We start from the raw sequence: 14,206 nt of genomic DNA, 5'->3' as shown, positions 1-14,206 counted from the left end.
GTTAATCAGTAATTTTTATGAAAGATTGGCTTTGTTTACAGGTCCTAGCAAGAAGAAATCTGAACTGAAGGTGCTCCCCCAGGCACTATAGAAGCAATTGCCTGGACTATTAACTACTGAGTTAACTAAACTGCCAACTAAAAAAGACTGTAAGGCAGTGGAAAACCTAAACAAAACGACTTAATAGCCATTTGAAAAGCCTGGCTGGACTTACCAGACCCTCTCTCCTTTGCTACATTTCCCTTACAAAATCAGGTCATGGTAGGTCAAATCCTACCTTATTGAAGCTACAAGCTTAAGGAGGTTTTTCCATAGTGAGCATAAAGGAGTTTCAGAAAGAAACATTTTTAAAGTCACTCTACAAATATAAGGTCTGTCTTCGTATCACTCAAGTTGCTAAGAGAACTTCAGTAGATGATAAGCAACAGGTAACAAGACAACTCCAGAGCACCTACTTGTTGAATTCTTCAATTAGTTTCTTCCTGGCATGATAGCTAGAGCTTGACATACATTCATCCCAGCACCTTCGCAGAGTAAATCCCTCCAGCTTTTGGTTAAAATGAGTCAGGTCTCCTTCATTATAAAGATTGAGCTTCCTCACCTTCCCAAAGAGACACATAAAGGACATGTCAAGTTTAACGCTTCAGGTTAGGTCTTTCTAATGGAAGATATCAAAAGCATGTCAGTTCCAATTTTTACTCCTCTTCTCACTCTACAGCACAGCAGAATTAACAGACATATATCTGTTTATGGGGAAATGGGGACTAAGACATTAAGGCTGGAAATTCTCAAGAGAGACTGGGACTTAAGCACGTTGTTAGTAAGGTTAAAGTACCTAGTGCCTTTGGACTTTCTGAGATACATCTTGCCTAAAGCAGGTGTTCCACAATTGAGGCTGTTGAGGGAATTCAATGAAGTAGAAGATAATCCATGATATAATGTGGCTGTCATACAGAAAACCTGAGACTCTGCTAAGTGCTTAGCAAAAATGAAGCAAAAAATCTTATGCTCAATAAACTTCTGTGGTTTGTCCATTCTCAGAGCTTGTTCAAAAGCAGCACCAGCACGAAATGTGTCAGTGGGTCTGTACCTCCTCAGGTGGCAGGCCACACTTCCGAGCAAGGTCACTCATCCAGCACTCAGCAATCATCATTCCTTGAGGCCCTCCAAAGCCACGGAAGGCTGTGTTGGAAGCCAAGTTGGTCTTGCAAACAATGCCCACACTGCTGACATTGGGGATGTTGTAGGAGTTATCCAAATGTAATAGGGCTCTGTCCATAACCTGGTAAAGAGAAGGAATGTGGGTGGACACATGACTCACATGTCAGACTTCTCACTAGCTGTCAAAGCCAGGCTGGAAAGCTCTGAAGCTAATGTAGAGCCACCAGCTCTTTCTCTTCTATTCTGCAGTTCCACTCAGCACAGCTGGATGAGCACTGAGGTGCAAGCAGTACTCTGTCCCATTTACAACTGAATGGCATGTGGCATCCTCCTGAAGGACAGGACAATAAGCACCTTTCTCTGTTGTTCACATTCCTGTGTCGGCCCTGGTCTTGTGCTGAGCCAAACTACTACTAAATACCATTACCCACCTTGAAGAACCAGAAAGGGAGAAAGGGAGCTAAAATAAACATGACTGACACTAGTTTATCAGGTTGGTCACTCACATGACAAAAAAAAGGAGAGGTTTCTTTACTCATCAGCAGAAAAAAAGTCTTAAAGACAAACTCAGAACTGAGCCCCATTCTTGTCCTTAGTGCTTGTGAAGCCAATGTCAGTTTTAGCCAGTCCTTAACAAGTTTGTTGATTTAGGCACTCTGCCCAGAGCAGCCTGTTGACTTGGATGTTTCTTACTCCAAAGAACAAGTTTTCCCCAAAGCTGAGGAACTATCAGTCATCTTGTATTGTGCAACAAGTTTCTCACCACAGCCCTCTGTAATGCAAAGCAAACTTTCTTGACCCTTTTGCCTTATCCAAGTTATTTCAGCACCAATAAGAATTATGTAGCACATGCTAAGGCATGTCAGTTGACTCAAAGAGTCAGTGTAGAAGCTGAAAAAACCCATCAAGGACTGCTTTCAGTCATGTCAGAGAGCAGGATGGGCAAGCAGCAGGCAATAACTCTCTGAAGCCATCAGAATGTTTTACTTACCCCATAGGAGAGGTCTACAGAGTTGCCCCCATTGCTGTAGTATGAAACCTCCAGACTCTTGACTTTCCCATTCTTCATGAACCCAACCTGCCAAGAGAATCTCCTTAGTAATCAGTTTTCTACACAATGTTCTGTTTTGTGTTTCCCTCCAGCAACTGAATGGACATTACAAAAGGCTGATTGTCCTCTGCTGCAGCACAGGCAGCTACAGAGGAAGCTTCCCAGCAAAGGGTCCATTTATGCATCTTAATCTTGCTCCAGAGAACTCTTCTGAAACACGTGGTGGCCACTTGTCACAGCCACACATTCCTTATCAGGTTTTTGCTTATTTTTTGCTTTGAAAAGCAACTGGATGGGGATTGAAGAGGAAAGGAAGTTAACAAAACAGTTGTACCATACTGTAAACAAATGGGGAAGCATCTAAGAGCAATGTGACTGTCAACAGGGGCAAAGTCTTGGTTGCAAGGAAGAGAGGAACGTTGATGCCAAGATCAGGTGAAGTGAACAATCCAAACCACAAGCACATCTGGAGGACTTCAACAGGGAAAATGCTATAACCCAGCTGACCTGATCCATTTCCAGCACGAACAGCAGCAGTGAAACAGTGAAGCAGCCAGAGAAGCACTTTTTTCCCCCAGTATCTTACTACTCTGATGTTTCAGGTGATAACACCAAGATGCCATGCATTCATTTCATATGTATGCATACCTTGTACCTCCCCAGGAAGGGATGTCTCCCACCGCTTATCAGCATGTCCTCATCTCGATCCAGCATGCATCGTACTGGGCGGCCAGTTCTGTTAAAGAATGTATTTATCAGGCAAAGCCTGAAACACACAATACAGTTCCTACAGAGCAAGACTCTCCTCTTTTTGGTGAGCATTGTCTTTCCAGAGCAGCAACGGGGGGTTAAGGGTAAACTGCTTGGTTCACAGGTCTTTCTCTTCAGAAAATGGCACAACAGGGTAAAAAAACCCTACCAACCAAAAAAAGTCTTAGAAGCTGGGACCTGTTCATGAAAACTCTTGCAGAGACTCTGGTATTAAAAAGGATAGTTTCTTACAGAGACAGGTACTAGTAACTGAATAATTACTGTTTCCCAGAGTGTTTCTTAAGGCACTCTCTTGGCTTGCAAGAGAGAATGCCATATGAGCTATATAATAATGCTTAGAGAAGTTGCTCTTCATTTTCTAACAATTCTGCCTTTCCAGTGCCTATCTTCAAGTTGTAAAAATATGTAAGGAATGCCATAGATGTTATTTCATAACCTCTGGGATATAAAACAGTGGTTTGGCTCACAGAAATAAAGAAAAAAAAGTATTACTGATTAACCAGCAAAAGCAGGTGATTTGCTCAGAATAGGAAAATAAAGCTATTTAACTACAGGAGCTGCCTTTTGGCTGCTTTCTTCTAAAGGTCTTTTATCAAGTTGCTGCTGTGTTGCAAGATCCATCTAGCATTGCCAGCGGGGTGCATCCTCACGTACAAGGGCAGTGCTGGGAAGGCCATGTTCACTCACAGCCACAGAAACTTGCAGTATGTGCAAATACCAAAACTCCAGAAATCAGAAGCACATTTCCAGTCTACACTTCACAAATGGTTAGAGTCTAACTTCATTCCCTGAGCTTTAAGGGGCTTGAAAAGTATGGATTTCTATCCAGTGGCCACCCTTCCTCCAAAGAGAGAGTTTGCAGAAGAGCACAGAAACAGCAGTGCAAGGCTGGTGTAATAGTTTCACGTAAGGAAGAGACTCTCATACCCCTGTTAGACAAAACAATAAGCATGGCTAGTGCTGGATTTCAAAAGGGTTTGGGGTGGAGAGGCAGATAACTTGAGATACAAGAGTTTTCAGATTGCTCCAAAAGAACATCAGAGTAAGGGGGTTTCCCCCCTTTCCTATTAAAAGCTGATATTCCCACATCAGCTTCACCCCTCTGAGTGGGCTCAATTCCTCCAGCCAGCTAAGAGCCCAGTAGACACTTCCTTTGGGGAGTCCTAGGCTTGCTATAAGCTGTAGAATAACAAGACATGAAGAATTTCTGTATGCTCCAGTGTAAATAATGTTCCAGAAAGAAGCAGGCTGACACAGTCTGAAAGGAAAAAGCCTTGTTCCCCACATCCAAACTTACTTGAAGGCTGCAACAGCCACTGCAGTGGTCAGAATAGTATTCCTAGTCTCTTTTCCTCCAAATCCTCCTCCCATTCTTTTCACTCTCACCACAATCCTATTTGAAGGGACTCCCAATGCATTAGCAGCAAACTCCTAAAGAACAACAGAACACGTACTGAGCTGAGCTGGTGTTCAGAACTAGATACTAATACATTGCCTTTCTACAACCATTGCAACAGTGCAAATACTCTGTCGTGCTGCAGGTCCTATTGGTCCTGCACTTGGATTTGATGCAATCAGAACCAATAAGCCCAGTATTTCATCCCTGACGTGGGAAGGCACACAGTGCTTCAGCAGACAGGAAGAGACTAACATGAGATGAGGCTACCAAGACAAAGGTCTCATTTAGGACAGGTTTTGATGACCAAACCACTCTGCCCATTCTCCTCACTCTATTATGAAACCTTTGGTCAGTCTTGGTGAGTCAGTAGACAGGTCAAAGCTACTCCATAGTGCCAGTAGCCTATCTCGCAAGATGGCAGAGCTGATACATATAGTCAGCATCTATACCACCTCTCTTCCTGACATATCATCCAACAGCCATGCCTACTGACCAGCTGGCACCCTCTCCAGAAAGTGTTAAGCATGTAATCACTGGTGACAAAGATGTGCTGCCAACAGAAATGTATCTGTCATCTGTGAGCAGATTCAGGACACCAGTAGGATGGATATGGACTTTAGACCCCATACCCAGCTCTAAGCATATGTGGTTTCTTTTATTCAACACAACATAGGACCAACTATAAAAAAACATTTATCTAGTACAAAACTGAGAAATAAATGCCTCTTAGATAGCAGGTCAATGAGACAGTACCTGTGTCTTCATGAGGTTTTGGGTCGACACAAAGAGTTCCATCTCACCATCTTCCCCCTTTGGCACAGCCAGAGTAGCGTGAGTTTCCAGATAGAAATGTTCCTGCCCACCAATGTACATCTCTCCTAGAAAATGGAAAGAAATGCCCCAAAGAGAGGGTGTCTCTGGTGTTACAATGTATCTCCCATCGTGTGCTGCCTACAGGCTACTACCCTTTAGACATAACAACCCTTTGCACTGCCCAGACTGGCTATCCCAAACCCTAAAACTGAAACTTCTGATTTGACATAAAAAAACCCAAAATGTTAAAAACCAGAAACCCCAAACAGACACCACAGACACACACTTTCAAGAAATCTTTAGTCCAAACCAAGTGACTGGCATTTCAAGAATAAGCCATTGACCCTTAAGATGCAGTGTTTGGTGCCTTTCAGACTGCCCTTATAACACCTCCGAGAGGATGGATAAAAATAAATTAACCAGCTGAACAGGTCAAATCTAAGGTTACAGATTTGAAACAGGGGAACAAAAATAGAAGTCCAGAATGCCTTAAGATGATCTAACTGGGAATTAACCCTGTCACTGCATGTGGCTCTTTCCCAGCACATTTTACCTGGCAGTGCTGAAGGTACAATTTCCAGTCATGTTACATGCTATGAATGTCAGAATCAACCTCCTTTCTCAGCCATGACCCTGATCGATTCAGCTGCCATGAAAATATGCAGTGAAGTTCTCAAAGCCCTGCTCCCCTCTCCCTTTTACTTACTTCAGCAGCAACAAAATAGCTGCCTTCATTAGGTACATCAGTGAGAAATTCGCTCAGTGATAAATGTGTGTGAGACAGCGCCTGCTCTGGTACACAGCAGGATCCCTTCCCTTGCCTCCTCGAGGGGGTTGGCCTGGCATTCCCACAATATTGCAGCCTTTTAAATAACCTATTCTTCTAGCTCAGAACAATTTCTGCCTTGCTTGGCACAGTGTTTTCATTTTGTATAGGATAGTACACTCTAAGAAAACAGTTAACAATAGCTTATGACACCTTTCAAGTGCCAGCACCAATTGCTGACTGCAGAGGAAGCTCTCAGCAATGCATACCAAACTACAACAACTGACAGAGCTGGAAATTAGTGTTTCAGTTAAATAACTCCCCTTTCCTCCACGCAGAGGTAAGGGGGGATGCTTCTCCAGGATCTTCAAGAACACTCCCTACACACCAGGCTTTGTGTCTGTAACTGATTTAACTTCCTTCTTGGATCTGTAAGAGGGATACATCACCTTCTAATTGATAAATACACAGTTCTGCAAATGTCTTCCTCCTAGGAGCTATTGATTGGTGATATATACACCAAGCAATGGCAGGGGTCTGACAGAGTACTCCAGACCACAGCTCTGGCACTCTCCCCTCCTAGCTTAGAGGGTTTCAACAGTTGTTGATAACTGCTGCATTTACCCATGTCTCTACAGCCTGGGAGACTCCAATGGAATGAAACCAAGAAGTACATCAAAAAGCCCCTCATTCTCTAAGACAGTCCAACAATTAACATCAAGACAGCATTACAGGGCAGTACCAAGCTCTTCACGATTCCTACAGCCACCAACATTGGTGGATCAGGTTTCAGGCACATGTATTCATAACATAGAATGTATTCATAACATTCATTCATGGCACATTTTCATAACAGAGTGGTACCAGATTATAGGAAACTGTCTATAAGATTTAGACCACACTATGCCCGGGCAGGGAAAAGCTCCTACATGAATAAGTCTCAGGGAGGGAAAAAAACCTCCCTTTGCAGAATATTTGCTTAAGAAGATGTGTCCTTACATTGGAAGAGAGCATTTGCAGGGGCACAGCTGGGAGCACCAAAGTTTGTTGGAAACTGAGATTAGATCTTTCACAAGCTATTTGTATATAAACTGTCATCAGAAACCAAATACAACATTTAGCCCCAAAAGCCTTACTTTAATGAGCATATAAACAAGCATGATATTTCACCTCCTTTGTCAAAATTACCCTATTTTAATAGAAACATTGACGCATATTCTCACCTTCCAAAATGTGATCAGATTCTTCAAATCCTTTCTTCACATCTCCCTTTTTAATCCTCTTTATAGCCTTAAAGAAGGACTGTTTCTCAATAGCTTCCTAGGAAACGTAATGACACAATTAAATTTTTGTGGAAGCTGAATGAAAACAAAACTTCCTCTGATTGAAGAATAAATACCCAAGCTAAAAAGCACAATAACTCATCACACACTAACTATGGTAAAAGCTAAGTGACTTGACTTGAAGCAGGATGTAATAGTTTTGGGCAACTCAGCAATTTCACAATAAACACCAGAACTGGACAGTCTCAGATTGCTCCTTGTGAGCCATTTTACATTACAGGCCCAGAATCTCAAGGTCTGTAGCCACAAGAGCTATGACTTACAACCTAAGTACAGTCTGCAGGCAAGAATAGGGGAGAAAGGAAAAGGAAACAAACAATCAGAAAGGAGAAAACTAAAACCTCTTCAACAGGATGAGAACTTCTGCAGAAATAGTTCACTTCTGAGTTCATACACAATAATCCTTCCTGGGGAAGTTCTATAAACACATTTCACCTTTGCTGAAGCTTTCCATAAAGGAAAAAAATTCCTCAGAATGATTAAACAACAACAAAAATCAGCACATTTTTGGCTCTATTCCATCTCCCCTGGTTGAATAAACAGCTAGAAGCCTCAGAAAAGTGCACACACGTTGTCTGTGAACCCACAAACCATATAAACCGAAAGGTCTGTCCACAGATGATAGCACCAGCATCTGCACTAGACAATGCACAGACTCTCTGTATTTGCATGAATACAATTCACATTACAAAACACAAGGTATGACCATACTGACCATTACAAAATTAATTAGGATCCCACAGCTCTTGTTTCTCCCCCCATAAGAGCAGCTTCATGCACTTCTGTCTCATTTCTGGATCTGAATGCTGTATTAGATACCCTTTGCTTTTACTGTCACATAAGCAAATCTTATCAACAAGCCTTCTAGTTAAAAAAAAGGCATGAAATGATCGCAAATTGTGGACATTATCTTCTTCAGCTTTGAGAAAAGCCATCTCAGGGTTGTGTCCATGCAGTCAGTGGAAATGTTCACAGGGGAGACTGAGCTCCTGCAAACCAGTTTCATCAGCTCAGAAAGCAGACAAGTGGCCTGCAGAAATCTCAGAGAAGCAGTACAGTGACAGAGCTAGAAGAAAACATTTCCCCACCCTATTACTGAGTGTTATAAATCAGAATGAAGACTGAATGAATACCAATGAAGCCATCAGGGTCAGACCAGAGAATATTGAAAGTAAACACATCAGAAGAATGTAACTGATGGGATCCTTGTTAATTTAAACAAATCTTTGCTGAGCATGATGTATCTTATTTCTTTTAGCTTCAAATAACACACAACAAGTTAACGTACTCCCAATCAGTACTACATCATAGGTGTGTCCTCTTTATATTTAAATATGCTTATTATTCCCTCTATCCATATCCTGCTGCACCCACAAAGACTAACAAAACACATGATTTAATAACCATGAGTGAGAATAGAAGTTAACTAGACATCAGGGGATCTCAAGCTAACTGCAGAACCAGATCTAAGCCATCTTACCTGAATTGTGACAATAGGTTTGAGCTCTTCATACTTAATCTTCACAGCTTTAGCTGCTCTTCTGGAATGTTCTTGTGTGTCTGCAAGGACCGCACCAATGATATGACCAACACAAGTGACCTACAGGCAAGATTGGGACCCACCATCATCTGGTGTCTACATGCAATAATGGAGAGGCTCATGATAATTATCTCCATCTATATCTTTTGGTTTTGCAGCTGTTCGTTCAGACCAGTTTATTTAAAACCAGCCAAGGGAAAATGATCACAACCAACTTCGGACAGTAACAGAGTAAGTGAGCCTGTCCCAGTGGCCTGCAGCCAAAAGGATAACAGCGCAGAGAAAGAAAGCTCCAGGGAGACCCTGTAACGGTCTTCCAGTACCTAAATGGGGCCTACAGGAAATACGGAGGTGGACTTTTTACAAGGGCATGTAGGGACAGAACAAGGGGGAATGGCTTTAAACTGACAGAGGAGATTTAGATTAGATATTAGGAAGAAATTCTTCACAATGAGGGTGGTGTGGCACTGGCACAGATTGCCCCATCCCTGGCAATGTTCAAGGCCAGGTTGGACAGGGTTTTGAGCAATCTGATGTGGTGGAAGGTGTCCCTGCCCATGGCAGGGAACTAGATGGTCTTTAAGCTTCCTTCCAACCCAAACCATTCTGTGATTCTATGATAACATAGAGAGAGGGGCGCAGGGCAAAGAGACTAAGACCTTATTGATTTGGGCACCAAGATTTCTATTGATCCAATAGTTAGGATTTATCTCTGTATAAAGAAGAGGACTTCACTGGAACTACTAGAAACCTTATCGCCTGGGCAGTGTGATTGAGAAAGGCTATTTTTAACCACATACCACATCCTCAGCAAAGACAGTCTCATCATTAGCGATGCCAGTGATGTTACTGCCAGGAACATCTTTGGCGGAGACAAAACACACAAACCCAGGAACATTCTGGGCTTCAGATGCATCTACAGAACTGAAGAAAGAAGGAAAGGAGGAGAGACAGCATTATTATTTTCCCATTTTTCCTTTTTGTCAGCATTCATGAGATACCAATACATTTTCAGGCCTAATTTCCTGGCTATGCAAAAGAGAAGGAATTTGTCACATGCATATCATGTGAACCAAGGTAGAAAGGATGTGTTAGACCAAAAACTGATGAAATCTATATGATAATTTGAATCCCAGCTGAGCCTTATCATCAGTCTGCTGCATTGGACAATACTATATCATACATCTTTTTCCCCAAAGCATATCTGAATTTGGCCCAGTTGCCACATGTACAGATCCCTTTGCCAAAGACAGACTGGTATCAGTGACTGTATGTCTCCACTGTCTTCTCGGCTGCCATGATTCTGTGAAGACAAAATTCCTCCCTATTTGATAAACATGAATTTTTATTGCAGACATCTATCATCTACCGTGGGTTCACCTCTAGATAAAAATGTGCCTGTAAGTCAGGAAGAAGTTATTGAGCATCAATCACAAGGAAGCTGAAGGGCATTTAAAAGGATGCAAAAGAAAAGATGCTGCAAAAGCAAAAAGCTCCATGAGTGGCTTTTTTTGGTAATCAGCAAACAAGATAGCTAACCAGAACACTTGTCTGCTTCAATCATATACAGATTTAGAACTAAGTGACAAGCAGGATAGAAAGTAACTAGAGAAGTCAATATAATTTAGTTTCTATATGAAGCACATAAAAAAAATCCATTACAAAAGACTTTTAAGCTCCTTCTGCAGTGTTTTGCACACTGGCTATGTAACTGACTTGCTTTACAAGGGACCTGGTGCAAATGGAAAAGCTGTGTCTTTGTTGCTGCTTAACTGAATGATTTATTGTCTTCTGTAAATTGCTGCCATTTTTTCAGCACGCCTGTTTAGATTCCTGAAACTCCAATACAAACTGTGCCTGGAAGTAGCTGTTTATGCATCCCAGCGAATGACAGACTTCTTTAAGGAGACATTGAATGTATGAATGAACTTTCCCACATGAACCCTGACAGCAGGAACTGAAGACAGCACTATATTTCTTTGGAAAGTTAACTTTCCCGTGCTTCTGCATGGGAATGCCTCAGAAACAATCCCCTGACAGTTTCCCTTAGTTGGAAATACAGAGGCAGATGATGTCGAATTTACACTTGGTAGTCAAAATCTGACTCGGGTGAAATTGAAGTTTTCAAAACCAATATTTTGACCCTCAAAACCATAGGCTGAGGTAATTCTGTCACCCCATGAAATATGCTACTTCTTCCTCTATAGAACCACACAGGCTCACGGCTTGAAAGATCAACATGCAACAGAAATGCAAGAGAAGGTGTAATTGGAAAATAGTGCATGTTGTGGCCACAGGCATAGATCTGATGCTGTCTCTATTGCCCCATCTGCACTGGTAGTATTAACAGTGTTTATGCATTTGTAGCACTCATCAATGACTGCTTTGCAACACCTAAGATGTAACATTGATGACAGAGCAATTTCATAACCCAAGAGCTGACTACTACATCTCTGCATCCATGACCATCATACTGCCCGTCCTGTGTTAGACCACTGTGGGAAACCTCTGGACAGGAAGCCCAAATAGGCAGGAAGTATTGCCTAAGGAATGAGCAGCACATCACAAAGCTATTGAGGATGACATGAGGCAATATAACACAGAGCATCCCACATCAAAGTAGTTGAGGGCAGACAAGAGCCTGCAGAACCAACACAATTAGGGATTGTGGGGGGCAGAGAGTCCCACAGTAAAGCAGGATTAAAACTCATGAGAATGCAGATGGCATTACCTGCCAGCATAGATATTTTAGGGTTGGTCAGTCATTATTGTTACAAATTATGTATCAAGTCATGCCCTGCGTGGACAAGATATTTTCAGAGTCATCTACATTCCAAACACTGACCTATCCACCTTGCTGCATATCTACATCTAATAGCTGAAATTAACACATATAGGGCTGTTATGCAGAGAGCTTGATCATAGCCAGTGTAAGCAAGCACTGTGCAAGCCAGAAACCAGAAGACTCATCGGCAGGAGTATTGTGGTAGATTTGCATGTTACAACCTAAATTTTTAGACAGGTAGGAAAAAGCATGTTTAAGCTGCATGTTCTCGTTAGTGATAAAATGAATCATTGTGGTGCTCTCCTACCCTGCTCCTTTCTAATCTTTCCTGCTGAAGTACAAGAGACGCAGCATGCAAGAAGGTTGCTTATTGCTGAGGGCTTTGTGCTTCAGCAAAGCTTTGAGTTTGGTGTTAATTCCCTCATATTCTCACTGACTAGGACTTGCAAGGCAGCTGTAACACATACAGCTCACCTCCATATGACAATGTGCAATGAACTGGAGTTCCCTCTACTGCAAAAACATTTCCTTCACCCACAGCTTGACAGGTCAGTGTTCTCTAAACCACCAGGCAATGGATGCTTCCGACATCTGAAACTCACAAGCAACACTTACAGGATCTTAGCGTGGGCTTTGGTGCTGGTCACCAGCGTTAGATACAGCTCATTCTCATAGTGAGGGATGTCATCGCAGTAAACAGCTTCTCCACATGCTTGTTTGGCTGCTGAAACGTGCATCAAAGGCCGGCCCACCATGTCTTCAACTGCCTGCCCCCTGGGCACTTCCTGGAGTAAAACACATGGCTGACTAGTACTGCTTAGACTGCAGATACAGAAGCATTGAAGGAAGAGCAAAAAGCACCATGAGACATTCCAGTGAGATGGGGAACAGGATGGGGGTTTAAGCCTGTCAGAAAGGAATGTAAACAAGACCAAGTGGTTACACAGAAGGGGCTGTAGAGAACGAAGTGAAAGGGATTTGGTTTTGGAAACCACCATGGAAAAGAAGGGTCTGATGTTACAGCTTGCATAAAAGGTTCAAGTTTGGAAACTAGCTTCTGCTCTCAGTGATGAAGTGAACAGGTCATTAATGGAGAAATAAGGAAAAAGATACATCCTGTATCTGAAGCATGAGATATGCAAAGAAAAGCAGGCTGTAAATCGGGAAAGCAGAAGGGAAACATCAGTCTGGATATGGAGCTGGCTGCAGGAGGACATTGCTACCCACAGAATTTCTATGAAGCTGTACATGCCAAGAACAGTCACAGGCAATGAACATTGTATTCTAAAGCAAAGAAGGGACTGAGATCCCAATACAAGCCTCAGAAATGGCATTACATAAGTTCACATATTGCCCATACTCAGGGAGACAAGATAAGAAGTGCAGTTTGGGCTACAGAAAACCCCAGGTCTACATCATGCAAGTACTGGTACTTACTTGGAAGAGCTGGGCATTTGCAATGGGATCTTTGTGAAACAGCTCTGTAGCACTCATGTAGCTTGAGGGGACGGGCTCACACAGGTTGTTCTGCCAGAGACATATTAAAAAACAATCATCTTCCCTGCCAGCCCCTTTCTCAGGTCCCCCAGTAGCCCAGGATATTCTCCATTTTCCATCTTCCAGTGAAGATAATTCATCTTTTAGGCCAGGTTGGATGAAGCCTTGGGTGATATGGTTTAGTGTGAGGTGTTCCTGCCCATGGCAGGGGGGTTGGAACTGGATGATCTTAAGGTCCTTTCCAACCCTAACTATTCTATGATTCTATGATCTTTTACTAGGTAAAAGGCAAACAGGACTCAGGCTGTTTTCAAAGAACATAGCCACAGACCCACAGGAGCTGTAATAGAACATCATCCACAGCAAAGTGGGGATGCCACAAGGAAGCAAGTGGGAAGATGCACCCCACATTGCCATGCGGGTAAGGAGTACCCCTAGCATCTACTGCAACATGGAGTTTGCTATGAGGTACAACTCTCATTGAATCTGAATGAATATCCTGCCACCAAGACAACACATACAGGTCCTCCTTCCCCAAGTCTGCCTTCCCCAGCAGCACTCACAGTGCCATTGTGGTTCTTGCTCAGTTTCTGAATGACCGTCAGGTAGAACTTGAAAAAGAAGCTGAGTGTGAGCGTGCGTCGGAAATCCACCATCCCACCGGGCGCAGAAGGGGACAGATCCATCTCACCTGCCAGTAAGCGGCAGGCATCCTGCAGCAGCTTCTCATTCCAGTCTCTGAAAGGGAACAAAGGTGACACTGAGCCCTTGCTCAGTCCTAAATATCACCAGGGCAGACTAACTCTTCTGACATGCAGCTCCATAAGCTCTCAAGCAACATCTGTTCTATCTCTGGTTATAGTATATGTGTAAGCCTTGCTCTCATCTTGGGCTTACATCATCTTTTCTAAAGATGTGGAAAAGCTATTAAAGGGTGCAGATTTCTTAGCCCAGTTTGAAAAACCTCAGTTTTGTAGGTCATACCCACACCTAGCTTCTGCCCATTTCAACCAATGGTGAATTTAGCATGGAAACAGCTCTCTGAATGAGACATTGACATGGATCTTTGAGGGTAAGGAG

At 42.7% G+C, this 14,206-nt stretch overlaps 1 protein-coding gene across 2 annotated transcripts in view; it reads right to left on the bottom strand.

Annotated features, from left to right (window-relative positions):
• The window catches only part of XDH (xanthine dehydrogenase), a 52,621-nt gene that overhangs the window by 12,648 nt on the left and 25,767 nt on the right, over window positions 1-14,206 (bottom strand). For both annotated transcript variants that reach the window (XM_034060552.1, XM_034060551.1), the window contains exons 16-27: window positions 13,690-13,864; window positions 13,067-13,156; window positions 12,245-12,414; window positions 9,645-9,768; window positions 8,785-8,904; window positions 7,185-7,281; window positions 5,136-5,260; window positions 4,281-4,414; window positions 2,861-2,948; window positions 2,153-2,239; window positions 1,091-1,282; window positions 456-601 (exon numbers count right to left, since the gene is read on the bottom strand). In XM_034060552.1, the coding sequence (XP_033916443.1) occupies window positions 456-601; window positions 1,091-1,282; window positions 2,153-2,239; window positions 2,861-2,948; window positions 4,281-4,414; window positions 5,136-5,260; window positions 7,185-7,281; window positions 8,785-8,904; window positions 9,645-9,768; window positions 12,245-12,414; window positions 13,067-13,156; window positions 13,690-13,864 (1,548 nt within the window). The remainder of the gene's footprint in view (window positions 1-455; window positions 602-1,090; window positions 1,283-2,152; window positions 2,240-2,860; window positions 2,949-4,280; window positions 4,415-5,135; window positions 5,261-7,184; window positions 7,282-8,784; window positions 8,905-9,644; window positions 9,769-12,244; window positions 12,415-13,066; window positions 13,157-13,689; window positions 13,865-14,206) is intronic.

This window comes from Melopsittacus undulatus, chromosome 3 (assembly GCF_012275295.1).
Source record: "Melopsittacus undulatus isolate bMelUnd1 chromosome 3, bMelUnd1.mat.Z, whole genome shotgun sequence".
In the NCBI taxonomy this organism is placed as follows: domain Eukaryota; kingdom Metazoa; phylum Chordata; class Aves; order Psittaciformes; family Psittaculidae; genus Melopsittacus; species Melopsittacus undulatus.
This window is presented reverse-complemented; position numbering and strand designations above follow the sequence as displayed.